This window comes from Lontra canadensis, unplaced genomic scaffold, assembly GCF_010015895.1.
Source record: "Lontra canadensis isolate GAN:19392208 unplaced genomic scaffold, GSC_riverotter_1.0 scaffold1, whole genome shotgun sequence".
Lineage (NCBI taxonomy): Eukaryota > Metazoa > Chordata > Mammalia > Carnivora > Mustelidae > Lontra > Lontra canadensis.
Window position 1 is genome coordinate 31,851,522 of NW_022630995.1, and position 15,518 is coordinate 31,867,039.

Here is a 15,518-nt window from a genome sequence, read left to right on the forward strand (position 1 = left end):
CAAATTTCTAGTATTCAGTGCATTTGTATTAACTATACTCATCAAGATGTGCATGAGATCCCTAAGACTTATTCATCCTACATAAGGCAACTTTGTACCTTCTAACACCCATTTTGCCTATCACCTTTACCCTCCTAACCACTATTCTGCTCTCTGCTTCTATGTATTCCATTTTTTTTTTTTTTTTTTTTTTTTTAGATTCTACACATAAGTGAGATCATGCAGGGAGCATTACACTAAGGGAAGTAAGCCAGACACGGAAAAAGACTGTATCTCAGAAAGGCAGGTGTGGGGGTCTTTCAGCCTTGCGGTGAGCAACGTGCCTTCCTGGGTAATTGAGTCTCTGGTCAAATGCCGCAGGCCAAACACAGCCTGTATTAGAAATGCAGGAAGCTAAGCTAGATAGCAGCTGCTGATAAGCCTGAAAGGTGGTGTGGAAGGTAATGACAAATAACCTTGAGCATATTATCAGCAGCGCCCCTGGTTACTGTTACGGTCACATCAATCCTCTAAAGCCTCCATCCACTTCACGTACACTCCAGGCTGGCAGATGCTCCCCATTCCCTCGTAATACATTCCTTCTGATGCTCTCTGCCTGCTGATGCTTGCAACCAGGAGAAATGCTCTTCTGCCAGCGGACCAATAGATCTCCCAGGATTCAGTTGTTTCTTCCCAAATCAGTAAGATTTATAACTGCATTAGTAATCATATACATAATTGTATAACTAAATCACATTAATTTTAATTAAGTGAAATTGTTATAACTCAATGTCACATGGACTGGTTAACTATGAGAGCAAAGAGATGTTTATTCTATGGAAAAAAAAGTTTAATGCCTTTAGAAATAACTTTATAAAATCAAGTACTAAAAAAAAAAAAATGTCAAATTATTTTGAGTGAGGAAACTACAAAAGATCAGGAGAAATAATCACCCAAATCTAAAAAGATACTACGCTCAGACTACTTGCCCAAATAGTCTTTAAATTTTCACTCCACTTTGAAGAACTCCAGACTGACTTCTTTACTGGGTGTGAGGCTTGTGCATGAAAGACCAGTCAAAATTCTAATCAATTTGCAATAATTTAGCCTTTTTAAAAAAGACCTTGGGATGACAAGAAGATTAAAAAACAAATATGCATTTATACTTATTAGGTATGTATCATTTTTTTAAGCTCTCCCCCACCTTGAATCTTTGTTAAAAATGTTTTCATGGACCATCCTAGCCCTGATGGCATCACTATGTGTCCTTTGCCAACAACCAGCCCTGCCTGGCTTTTGAAATACATGGAGAATTGCAGGCGGGATTGTATAAAATTCTAACAGTGTAGGAGCATGGGCCAGAATTTTCATTCCTATTCTGTTGCTTTGTGTACATGTTATCTTTGAGCAAGTTTGTTATTTGCTTCATTGATTTCCCACTTTACACCAGAAATAAAACCAGCTCACATGAACACTTAGGATAATACCACAAATTAATATGAATTTCAAGACTTTAGGAAAATGAATTAACATTCTGAATCATTTTCTTCCCAGTATGGTAAAGAACAAGTGAGACACCTTCTAAAAACCCAAGCCTACAGAAGGTGTCCAATAAATGTTAATTCATTTCCTTATCTGATTAATAAAAAGATACTGTTGATGTATAAAATTATGGTAATATGAGGTTGTTCTATGCTTCTTTGTAGTGCTTTGTGTTTTTAAAATAGATATACTTGCCTATATATTCTAATTAATCGCATGGAACGCATTGTGGGATAAATATAGATAAGATCCCTTATTTATATTTTATAAAACAGAAATGGATAGACGTGAAACTTCTAAATCAAGTTCTTTCAGAAGAGTAACATAAGTTTATGTTTAAATAAGCATATTTATGAGCTTATTATTCTCACTAACTTCTGTAACTCTATGAGATGTCTGAGGTTGTTGTTGTTTTTTTGTTTGTTTCATTACTCTTCCATAATGTTCTTCTTCAGAGGCTCACAAATAATCAGCAGAAAACATAACACTTTAATTCCATGCCAATGCATGAGAAAAGAAAAAAAGAAACAAAAACAAATTCCTCCTGAACGCAATTGAAAGAGAGCTTTTGTCCAAGATGGGACCTGAAAATTAGAATTCCCTGTAGTATTCTAATTCTCCATCTGGGTTATACCCCAGACAAGGAGGATGTGGGGACTGTGGTTGGATTTGCTGACACATAGCCAGTGCTGGAGTACTCAGGAAACTTCTGGATAGACTCTACTGCTTCATAGAATCTCAGAACCATATTGGAGCTGAGAGGAGAATTTGTTCATTGATTAGAGAAACTCTTCCCCCTTTCTTTCTTTTTTTTTTTTTCCTTAATTTAATTTAATTTTTTTGTGTGTTCCAAAGTTCATTGTTTATGCACCACACCCAGTGCTCCATGCAATATATACCCTCCATAATACCCACCACCAGGCTCACCCAACTCCCAAACCCCTCCCTTCCAAAACCCTCCGTTTGTTTCTGAGTCCACAGTCTCTCGTGGTTTGTCTCCCCCTCCAATTTCCCCCAACTCACTTCTCCTCTCCATCTCCCAATGTCCTCTGTGCTATTCCTTATGCTCCACAAGTAAGTGAAACCATATGATAATTCACTCTCTCTGCTTAACCTATTTCACTCAGCATAATCTCCTCCAGTCTCGTCCATGTTGATGCAAAAGTTGGGTATTCATCCTTTCTGAGGGAGGCATAATACTCCATAGTGTATATGGACCACATCTTCTTTATCCATTCATCCATTGAAGGGCATCTTGGTTTTTTCCATGGTTTGGCAACTGTGGCCACTGTTGCTATGAACATTGGGGTACAGATGGCCCTTCTTTTCACTACATCTGTATCTTTGGGGTAAATACCCAGTAGTGCAATTGTGGGGTCATAAGGAAGCTCTATTTTTAATTTCTTAAGGAATCTCCACACTGTTTTCCAAAATGGTTGCACCAACTTGCATTCCCACCAACAGTGTAAGAGGGCTCCCCTTTCTCCAACCCTTTCTTGACAGAAGAGAAATCTAATCTCAACTAGTGATAATTTGCACCACTGTCTTATTCTGGTCCAGTCATATTTAATTTCATCTTTCTGCCCCTTCCCTCCTGTGAGACAATTGTTCTATAGATCGATTTTGTCCTAATCTATAGTTTCATGTAAGTGGAATCACATAGTATATGTTCTTCAGGTCTGGCTTAGTTTATTCACATAATGTTTTTCAGATTCATCCATGTTATTGCTAGAATCAATAGCTTGGTCTTTTTTTATTATTGGGTAGTGTGCCCCTTTATTAATATATCATAATTTTCTTATTAGTTCTCCTGTCAGTGGGCATCTTGCTTTTTTCCTATTACAAATATAGATTCCATGAAACATGTACACAATGTGGACATAGGTTTTTTTATTTTTCTTGAATAAATAACTAAGAGTAAAATTATTGAGTGTGCAATTACACTTATTAGAAACCATCTAATGATTTTCCTAACTGGTTGTACCAATTAACATTCTCATTAGCAATGTATAAGAGATCCAGTTGTTCCACATCTACATTAACACTTTAGATCTTCAGTCTTTTAAACAATTAGCTTTTTTTTCCAAGATTTCTTTTTCTTTATTTATTTGTGATAGAGAGAGTGAGCACAAACAGGGGGAAGAGCAGAGGGCGAGGGAGAAGCAGGCTCCCCACTTAGCAGGGAGGTCTCCATCCCAGGACCCTAGGATCATGACCTGAGTCAAAGGAGATGCTTAACTGACTGAGCCACCCAGACGCCCCTAAAAGATTAGCTATTCTAAATGTGATACAGTAATTTTGCATTGTGGCTTTAATTTGCATTCCCCCAATGACTAATATATTCCCTTGTTTTCAGCCATCCAAATGTCTTCTTTTGTGAAGTTCCACTTCTTTATTAGATTGTCTTTTTTTTTAAGATTTATTTATTTATTTATTTATTTATTTATTTATTCGACAGACAGAGATCACAAGTAGGCAGAGGCAGGCAGAGAGAGAGAGGGGGAAGCAGGCTCCACGCTGAGCAGAGAGCCCAATGCAGGGCTTGATCCCAGGACCCTGGGATCATGACCTGAGCTGAAGACAGAGGCTTTAACCCACTGAGCCACCCAGGCACCCCTAGATTGTCTTTAATAATAATTTTTCAGAGTTCCTTATGTATCCTAAATAGAAGTCTTTGGACAGATATTTGTACTGTAAATATTTTCTCCCAGTTTTGTCTCCCCTCTTCATTTCTTTTTAATGAGATTTTATCATTTTCTATAGTCAGGTGTCTTGTGACTTATTCAAAACAGCTTTGCCTACGTCAAGACTATAAAGATACTCTCCTGGTTTAGCATTAACATTTAGATCAGAGTTTCTCTGTCTTGACACTATTGACATTTCAAGATGGAGAATCCTTACTGAGAGGTGGGGTTATCCTGTGTTTTGTAGGATATTTAACATCATCCATGGCCTCTAGCTACTAGAGGCCAATAGCTGGAGTGGTGGCAATGGTAGTAGTAGTAGTTTTCAATGTCATTTTTTTCCGTATGGGAATCTAATAGTTCCAGCCTTATTTGTCAAAAAGACTTTCCATTCATCATTGTCTTAAACTGGCATCTTTCTTGAAAATCAATTGACCTTATTGTATGTGTCTATTTCTCCAGTCTATTTGTTTATTTCACTCTACTTATTAAACATTTTCTTGAATACCCTAGATTGTTTGCATTTTTATATAGATTTAAAATTATGGGTCAAATTCTGCAAAAAGTCTGGTGGAATTTAGTTGAGATTTCATTGAAACTATATGTACTTTAAAATGTCATCTTCTGATCCAAAACGTGGGATGTTTCCTCCTGTATTTCAGTTCTATAATTTCTCAGCAAAGTTTACATTGTAGTTTTAAATGGGAAATCCTACACATATTTTGTAAAATGTATTCCACATCCTTAAAGATGGCTGATAAAATTATAAATTGTATGACTTTAATTTTATATTCTGTTTCTTGTGTATTTTATTTCTAACTTTTATAAAATGACCTCAAATCCAACAATATTAACTTCACCTTGAAGTTCAGTAATTTGTAGATATTTTTGGATTTTCTACAATCCAGTCGTGTTGTTTACAAATAATGAGCTTTATTGTTTCCCAATCTTTATGACCTTTTTTTTTCCTTGTCTGTTTCATTGAAGAGGACCTTCATCATAATATTAAAGAGAACCGTTAAAAGTGGACATTTATGTACTCTTCTTGATCTTAAAGGAAAGGATTTAATCTTTTTACCATTAGGTATAATGTTAGCTATAGATTTTCATACTCAATGAGTTCCTTTTTATTTTTAGTTCAAGTGTTGAGTTTTGCTCTAGCAAGCAGCCAGAGATACAATGATACCACAGAAATTTTGTTTTTGGTCTTCTGAAGGCAAGGGTGTTTTGTTTTTTCAATTAGCTTTACAATATAGCCCTTAATCCATGGCCTTAACTCTAAATATGGGGCTCTTCTGGGATTTTAAGGAAATATTCACCGTTTACCACTTCAACTCCAGATTCTGACTTTGCAACATAAGCAGCTATTGAAATCTCTGCTCTACTATCTGGTCTCTCAACTACTTCTTTCCTCTGAGTGATAGTGTGATTTATAATAAATATATATTTGATCTTTGTGTCTTTTTCTGGCACAGAGCTAAAACCCTTAAAATTTCGGACCACTTCTGAGTTGTGGAACATGTGGGGATGCTGGGAGAGTGACATGTTCAGAGAGCACTTGGAAGTTCCTTTCCCCACACTTCACCATATGTGTTTCTTTCATCTGGCTGCTCCTGAGTGATAACCTTTTATAATAAACTGGTAAACTAGTAGGTAAGATGTTTCTCTGAGTTCTCTAATCAATCTCAGATTGAGGGGTCTTTGTAACCTCGTATGTCTAGCTGGTTGATTGGAAGCACAGGTGACAACCTAGGCTTTTGATAGACATCTGAAATGGTGGTGGTGGTGATGGGAGGGCCATCTTGTGGGACTGGCCCTTAACCTCTGGATCTGATAACATCTCCCAGTAGATAGTGTCAGAATTGACTTGAACTGTAGGACCCCCAGCTAGTAACAGAGAATTGCTTGGTGGTGTGGGGAAAACCCACATGCATTGAAACTGATCCCAGAATTTTACTCTGCATGAGTAGGTTAGGAATCAGCCTGGGATTTAAGTGGAGTTAATAAGCAGATTTGGTGGCTCCCCTCTGTTTGGTTCTCTCATTTCTTAGAATTTTCCATTCAGTTCCAGGCATCCTGTAACCCCAAATGTCAATATTTATTTCTTTAATCCAGTAAGTTTTCAGTTTCTTTATGAGCTATATTCTGTGCAAACTGGGAAGTGTTCTCAGAGGAGAAGCTGGATAAATGTAAGTTCATTCTGTTTGTTTCCCTTCCCCCAGTGATTGAATCCCTTCCAATTCCTTTCCGGTAGTAGCTGCTTTCCAAAGCCTTCGACAGTTGTTTATTTTTCATTATTTTGTTCAAAATAAATGTGTTATTAGTCGAAGACTTAGCCTGCTATAAACTGTTCCTCTATTACTGATTGTCCCTCCCCATACTGGATTTCTTACCGTTCCTCCAACACATAACTTTTCTGACTTCTGGGTCTCCACATATGCTATTCCTTTACCTGGAGACCAGTCACCCTTGCTCTGTGGCTAACTTGTTTCCAATTATCCTTCATGCAGGAGTTGAAACATCAGCTGTTCAAGAAAGTCTTTTCTTACCATCTTTAACACATCTAGGTTGGTTCTCATGCTGTAATTCCCATAGCACACTGTACCATTTGTTATGGTATAAGACTCATCTTTCCTATACTTATTTAATACTTTCTTCCTTTTTAGAATGTAAGCTGCATGAGAATAAAAACCATACCTTATACCATGCTTCACCAATAAGAAAGTGTTCGGTAAAGATTATAGCTTTCTTTAATGTCAAAGTATAAAATGTTTTGATTACCTTTTCACAAATATTGAGCAAGTGATTTATTAAAGTTATTCATAAGGGAATCCATCAGGATACAGCTACATGTACAGGTAGGAATCGACCAATAATTACAACAAAATTTCTTTTTGTCCACTTTGCTAACGGTGCCTAGGTGTTCAAACTATGTCCAGCTCGGAAGTACAATAGCACCTTTTTGGAAAGCTTTCAGTGATAGTAGCACAAACCAAATATTTAAAAAACTAAGTCCAGATAAGTCTTCTGGAAGCTTTTAAATCACCACCAATAAATCCACCTGATAACGTTAATGATCTTGATAACGTTAATGATCTATCATTAATGTCATCAACTCCAAGACTGCTTTACAGCTTTAAAAAATCTACTAAGTATAAATATGATTATATTATTTTCCACTCTCCAGAGCCATCTTCCTCTCTGTAGCTGAGACACACAGAAGTGCATTATGCATCTCGAGAGTTGGATTAACTCATTTTAGACAAAAAGGTGACATGGCCATAGGCACTGTTAGATATATTCTGTCTTCTCTTCAGGAAAATCAAACACATTTAGCAAATCAAAGTTTGGATATCCTGGGATACTCCTGGGTACTCCATTAATTCCAGGCAGAAACCATAATCTAGCCCAGGGCATGGCACATCGTTGGGAAACAAACCTTTATTTAATAAATCGATGAAAATGGCCATGGCAAAAATTCAAAACAAAGGCAATTACAATAAACAAAGTTTATTGATTAGTCCATAAACATGACCTTTAAAAAAAAAGTATAAACCATACAACTGACTTTGGTTAATAAATCGAGGTGCTCCCCCGGTGGGAGGTCCACCTAACCAACACAGCTCTTACAGCGCTGAAGACCATTCTCGTTGCAGACAGTACACTTCAGAGCTTTGAAAGAGTCTGTAAAGCAGTTTCGAAACACTGACATCTTGCTCCCGTGGCAGACGGAGCACGGAAGAAAGCCAAAGCCTCCACAGGAGGGGCATTCATGTGGATGCTGTACTCTCTGTAGAGGAACAGGGAGGACAGAAGACGTGTTAGCATGACCAACTCAGTCAGTCTTCCTGTAGTTCTGTATTATGGATGGTCATAAAATAATATTGGCATGATATGGCTGTGGACTTGAAATCACCGACCATTTATGCACATTAGACCCGGGGGGAAGCTTGCTGAAGTTCTACTTATTATCCCATTGATGGCCATCAACAGCAGGTTCGTGAAGACTGGTACATTTTAGATGAAAGGGTCCATAATCCAGGAAATCTATCTTATGGACACATGCATTTACAAACCAAGCAATTCAGGAAATGGTTATTTGCATTAGAGGAAAGTACTGTAGCTTTCCCTTTAATAACTCTTAACAGTTTTCTAGTTTTGTTTATAGAAGAGTATCACTAATAGTGAGTCTGGAAAATCAGAAAACTAAAAGCTGAATAGTGGAGGAGCCACTGTCAACTGAAGATTTATTGTTGTGCTGCACAGAATAATGCTTTGGTTTCTTAAAAGTGCTTTCAAATGCCTTATTGCATAGAGCCTTCCCTAAGCTCATCCTTTACACATACAGACACCTTCTACTACAAAGCAGGTAATTCAGGCATCTTTACCCTCTTTTTTTTTTTCTTTACCCTCTTTTTATATTTAAGGAAATAGGCATTGAAATCTTAAGACATTTATCTAAGTCCATAAAACTTCCCACAATGGCTATCTACCACTCTACCTCAAGTAAAGATAAAACACCCTTCTACTAGAATGAAAATAACTATGCAGTGTGTTGAGGATAATATTTTGAAAATTATTCACACACATTTCTATTTGCTTCTTTGAGCACATATCCTTTGCTGGCATCCACTAGTGGGACTAGTGGGGGGAGATTAAGCAGGAGTCATTACAGAATGAATACAGAGAGAAAAGTGAATTAAGCCCAAGCTTCTGACTTGCAAAATAGGAGTCTGCAGCAGTGTTTGAAAGCTTGGCTTTGTGAAGGGAATAATTGCTAAAATAAGATTGGGAAGGGGTGCCTGAGTGGCTCAATGGGTTAAGCTTCTGCCTTCAGCTCAGGTCATGATCTCGGGGTCCTGGGATTGAGTCCTCCATTGGGCTCTCTGCTCCGCAGGGAGCCTGCTTCCTCCTCTCTCTCTCTGCCTGCCTCTCTGCCTACTTGTGATCTCTCTCTCTCTCTGTGTCAAATAAATAAATAAAATCTTTTTTAAAAAATAAAGAAAGAATAAAATAAAATAAGATTGGGAAATACAATCTATATGCACACACAGAGACACACTCGGACAAACATATTTTACATACACATACATATGGCGATTCCCTGGAGAGTCACAACTGCACACACTGAAGTCCCCAAAGCACCCAAATGAAAGGAAACCATTAACTAGGTTTAATCCACCATTTCCCCAGCTCATACAGCTACGATAACCCTTTTCCCAGGAAACAACTATGATTCTCTCACAATTAATACCTTAAGGAATGCACTTTGGAGAACAAACATGAAGGGCATGATTGCCTGAAAATCTGTATGTTCCCAGATTCATTTTCAGATATACATTTTCTCTATACGACAAAGTTCACTTGCGGTTACAGTTTGACTTAGCTATTAGATCAAGATGGCAAAATCCAGGCAATATCTCATTTTTAGTGGCACAGAATTACTTTGATGGAAAGTAGTGGCTGGCAAGTTGAATGAAGCAAACAAGGAATTTTATCAAGATTATAGACTCAAAACTGCCCCCAAAATATTAGATTAAGGGTGTACAGCAATCTAATTACTTTCTAGGTGGGTTTTTGTTATTCCTTTGTGCAAGAATTGACCAAAGCATGGTATAGTGAATCAATAATTTTACATAATATTAAAAAGTCTTTAGAAAAAAATCCAACAACTTCGAGTAAAAGCAAACCTAGTGATAGGAAATGAAGGGAGGAGAGGAGAAGGGAGTTGAGGGAAACTGGAGGGGGAGATGAAACGTGAGAGACTATGGACTCTGAGAAACAAACTGATGGTTTTGGGAAGGAGGGGGCAGGGGGTTGGGTGAGCTTGGTGGTGGGTATTATGGAGGGCATGTGTTGCATGGAGCACTGGGTGTGGTGCATAAACAATGAATTCTGGTACACTGAAAAGAAATTTAAAAAATAAAAAATTTTTAAAAATAAAATAAAAAGTTAGGGAAAAAAGGCAAATTATAAGAGAATTAGTAAATAATGGTGTTCTTAGTGAATTTTAGAAAGAATATGATGAAGATAGGCCCTTGACATTCATTAGAGCTATGCTAGAAGTTTATATTAAAAATACATAATGACTTGTACAGCAAGAGCCCTGACTGGTCAGAGCAAATGTTGGGTTGGCCTAAGTTCTAATGAAAGGACCTGCAGGGGCCCTGAGTCCAGAACTTCACCTATTCATGCTAGATTATAACAAGGTCTGGTTCCAAGCAGAATAAGGTTATCAAATTTTGCGACTAAAAAGATGAGATGCCCAGTTAATTTGAATTTCAGATAGACTACAAATAAATTTTTGTATGAGTATTTTCCAAATATTGCCAGACTATGGAAACAACCCAAATGTCCCTTGATACTTGAATGGATAAAGAAGATGTGGAAGATATATGCAACGGAATATTACTCAGCCATCCAAAAGAATGAAATCTTGCCATTCCCAATGATGTGGATGCAGCTAGAGAGTATTATGCTAAGCAAAGTAAGTCAGAGAAAGACAAAAACCATATGATTTGACTTATATGTGGAATTTAAGAAACAAAACAAATGATCATTGGGGGAAAAAAAGAGAGAGAGGCAAACCAAGAAACAGACTCATAACTATAGAGAACAAACATAGTTATCAGAGGGGACGCAGGGTGGCGATGGATTAAATAGAGGATAAGGATTAAGGAGTGCACTTGTGATGAGTGTCAGGTGTTGTATGGAAGTGTTTAATCACTCTATTGTATGCCTGAAACTAATATTATACGGTATGCTAACTAACTGAAATTTAAATGAAAACAACCAAAAAAGAGCAAATCCCACAGTCTTTCCTCTTTAAGAGTAGTTTTTAACCTTTATTTACATCCATGCTTGTCTCCAATAATGTATTACATGGGATCCTCAAACCAGAAAGAATTAAAAGGATACGTGCTGTGACCGAAACAGAAGTGGAACGGGGTGAGCAGGTCTGGAGTTTGCACTGCTCCATTAGCTTCCAGGAATCTCATTCCGGTTAAGTCACCCAGCACAATCTACTCCATTTGTTCTTCCAATAAAAATAAATAATTCAGTCATTTCTAGCTGTCTCCTTCAGAGAGCACTTTTGTTATAACGTTATACTTTCACTAGACTTTGGTTCCAACTTAAAAGAGTCTCAACAAAGAAAAAGAACTGGCTTGGATTCGATGTATTAGATGCAGCTAAGGAGATGGTTCTGCCCTCAGGACAGATGTTAAAAGAACTAGAAAAGTCTTCTAAACAGGGACAATGTTCTAGGAAGGAGGAAGAAGGGAGAACCAAACGTAGCAATAGTCATTATTCTTAGCAACAAAGCAGACTTCCACTTTCAATGAAGAGGTTTACTGCAGCAACATTGAACTTGAAGCAATTAGCTCTTCCATGCCCTGTAGCCCAGCAAAGTGAGAAACTATGTAGACCTGGGTGAGAATAGCACACGGAGGACTGAGTCTACAGAATGACCCTCCTTTGAATAGTGGTTTGGGTAAAGGCATGTCCCTTTGGGGTGAAATTCAAAAAGAAAGGATGGAGAAGTCATTCTCCCATTTTACCTATTTCTGTTCACATATACTTGGTGAGAGACTTTAAAAAAATAGACACTCAGTAGGTGAGACACTTTCATGTATTCCTCCATTCCACAAATACTAAGTGTCTACTTGCCAGGCACTGTACAAGGCACTGGGGATAAAGCTGTGAGGCAGACACTTTCCTGTTCACTTCAGAGTAGCTCTCAACCCCACCCTTAGGTCTTTGAATAAGTCTACTCCATACTGCAATCATCTGAATAGAAGCACAGAAGAACTCCAGACTTTCTAACAAAGGACCAAAGACAACAAGGAGAAAAGGGTGGAGGTCATGAATGGTTGTCAAATAGATTTCCTTTGTAGCACAAACTCAAATTCAGAAACATAAAGAGATTTTCCCCTTATCTAATACAGAAACATCAAAGGCTTTCAATGTCTTCCTTGAAATTAGGAAATGAATGTATTTATTATTTTTAACCTCAGATTGCCCATTCCTATTCTAATAGAGCTGGAAAGACTCTTAAGTATTCCAGCAAAGAGGAAGTAATTTATCTGAGTTCCTGTAACCATAAGCCTCATCACCCAGATTGTTTATGAAGCGAATTTATCCACATAAGAAATCGTCAAAGAGTGCACACTTGGCATATAGTCATCCCTGGACAATTTACCTCTGTCTGTGTATTTTGTTTTAAACTATATTCAACAATTTAATACAGCAAATGCTTGCTAAGTGGCTGCTAAACACCTCTCTGTCTGATCAGACTGGTAATAGACACAATCTTTCCTGATAATCAGAGTTTCCAGTGTCCTCCTTTGCAGACTTGAGAAAGAAGCCACTGAACAAAATCCAGACACAGAGGAAATTTGTAGCTCATGATCCTAAATGTGTAAGTTAAACGTATGAGTCTGATTCTTGAACCCAGGGTGATGGACTGCCACAAACGTACTTAAAAAGATGTTCAGATTTCAGAGAAAGGCAGGCAGAGTACATGGCCTGATTTCCCAGGTGAGTAGGTGGTGTTCTGCTGCTGTGGTCTATGACCATGCCATGGGCACCCCCAGTGGAAAGGGCGATCATCCAGAGCTACGCTTCTCCAGGGAGAGTTAGAACACTTTCTGACAGCTCCAATGCCCCGTAAAAATAGCCATAGCATCCTCCACGTGTAGCTGAAAATCTTACCCCTGTTCCTCATGAACAATAAGTAATCACCAGCCCTCAGGGGAGAGTCAGATTTTACAAGAAAAAAGTACAGGCAATGGACACTATATTGGCAATCTCATTAGAAATGACAAGAATGTTTGTTCATATCTTTAAAAAAAATAGCAAGGCAAAAGCATACTTGGAGCTTCTCTACCATCTGCAATCTTTTAATGCAGTATCTGCCATAACCAGGTGTTTGCTAATACATCTCAAGGCTCCCTCGGCTTTCTCTGTGTGGACACCAGCAGGATCAGTCATTCATCATGATTATTGTTTAGGGGGAGCCTGAAACACTTCTTTGCTTCTAATCTTCAGCTTGTTTATTCATATGAAGGAATACATAAATACATAAATAAATAAATTTCACTCAAATGGTGTTTTCATTTCATCCTTCTCACCCAAGCATTATCCTACATAAAATAATAATTTTTATCTCCTTTTTCAACAGTTCACTGCTTTGCCTTCTCAAAAAAGAAACCTTGAATGAAAGAGGATTTATTCATCTTTTCACTCAACAAATATTTATTGTCTATTATTTGCCAATCCCTGTTCTAGGCACTAGAAGAAAAGAATAGAACAAAGTAGACAAGGATCTTGTGTCCACATACTGCTCATACTGTGTCCCCATGGAGCTCATACTCTCATACTGGAAGAATCCCCTGTAAATTTCATCTCAGGAACAGAATCCCCACTGGTGCACCTAGCTCCACTGAGCACAAGTATCCATACCAGCTATTGCTATATTCTAGCTGCTTCTGCTGGCTTTGACCAGCTCCTCATGTGTAAGTCCACTGACAATCTTCATCAATGAATCAGGCTCACTTGGCTTCCCAGAGCCGTTTTCACTTGGGCTGGATGTATGCTAAGATTCTTCAACCAGGAAATTTTAAATTATTTGTTGACTCCATTTTTAATGGTCTAACTGCAACTGCTCTGCCTCTTTGCTCACCATCATTTGGAATAACTACTGAAAACTAGGACCTGAATTATGAGGACTAGGACAGGCGTCATCTACCATGTAGCACCAAGTTACAGCAAACTAGAACCTGGCAAGATTTGTCTGCTTTCTCTCTAAAATTATGACCAATTTACCTATCTTTCAGGATGCCCCACCCCTAGTTTCAGAGCCTAATGTTAAAATCTAGCCTGCTCCCTGGATGTAATTCTCTGTCTACTTGAGCCTTCGGTCGTACCTCATATGATCAGATATCGCAGACAGCTATATGTCACTTAATTTGAGAATCATGGAAGCATAGATTCATGCTGAAGACCATGGGCTTTGGAGTCAAGGTGATTGGAATCATGACTCAAACACTATGTGTAAGGTCTTTAGCAAGTGATCTAATCTTCTGTGCCTCCATTTCCTTGTCAATAAAATGGGGACAATAACAGAACCCAACATGTAGAACTGTTGTGAGGTTTCAATGACTTAATACATGTAAAACATTAAGAATATTACTTGCTACATAGTTAAGTTTCCAATGTTTCCAACCTCATGAATATTTAATTCCTGCTCCACTGCCAAAAGTCATGTGTAGAAGAATGAGATTGGTTTAGACCTGAATCCTGCATCCCTAGCCACTTTTATTGGCTCTTCCAATTGCCTCTCTTGAAGGTATCTTTACCTAGGTTAGTTTGCCTTAAGCCCTAGCCTCTTTCACTGGCAGAGTTTAGGGCTTTCTTGGATGGCCACAATTTCTCTACCAGTTTTGCCATATGGGAAATGCAGCCCAACAGAGTTATAGCACCTTACAGCAACTACAACAGCAGAAGCCAATACCATACAATTCTTTTCAACATCAAGAAACGTCTTAAATATTTGCACCTTATTTATGTCATCTGTAGAATAGAGACAGACTTAGTGAAGAGGACAAAAGCTTCTTTCTAAAATTCTTTGAGCTGAGAGAGAAAGGTTATATATATAGCATGATAGTGTTAACCAATCTGAATTAAGGGATTATAGACACAAAAAACAAAAGTCCATGAGTAGCTAAGCCAATCATCAATCTTCAAGAACAGTAATGAGAAAGATTTACCCTTTATGCTCTAAAAGATGCTGTTAAATGACAGAAATAAAAACAGTATGATATTGGTACAATGAGAACCGACAATGGAACGGACTAGAGAGCTCAAACCAAGACCCGAATGTACATGAGGATTTACTATGGTATAAACTGGCACAACAAAGCAATGAAAAAATGGTAGATTATTTAGTAGGTGATTTGGGGAAGCTATTTCATTATAAGTAAGAAAATGAAGGGCAACCCTGTCAGGACCCTTCTCACTCCTGAGAACTCTTTCTGTATCTTCACTTCAAAAACTTCTATCATTTTATTCACAAAAAAAAAAAGGAAAAAGAAAAGAAAAGAAAAAGAAAGAAAGAAAAAGAAAAAGAAAATGAAAGGCATTCCATATGAATGAAGACCTAGATGTGAGACATTATAAAGTTAATAGAAAGGAATATAGGATACTACCTTTGTGACCTTAAGATGAAAGTTCACTTCATTATGAGGAAGAATAATTTGATTATATCAGAGGATTTCTATTGGATGAAGGACATCGTGAAAAAAACTGGAAAAA

At 37.7% G+C, this 15,518-nt stretch overlaps 1 protein-coding gene across 1 annotated transcript in view; it reads right to left on the bottom strand.

Moving 5' to 3' along the window:
• Positions 1-7,754: 7,754 nt before the first annotated feature.
• Positions 7,755-15,518, bottom strand: part of GRXCR1 (glutaredoxin and cysteine rich domain containing 1) — a 177,205-nt gene continuing 169,441 nt past the window's right edge. Inside the window, exon 6 of the mRNA XM_032852599.1 lies at positions 7,755-7,995. Within this exon, the coding sequence (XP_032708490.1) occupies positions 7,816-7,995 (180 nt within the window). The 3' untranslated portion in view covers positions 7,755-7,815. The remainder of the gene's footprint in view (positions 7,996-15,518) is intronic.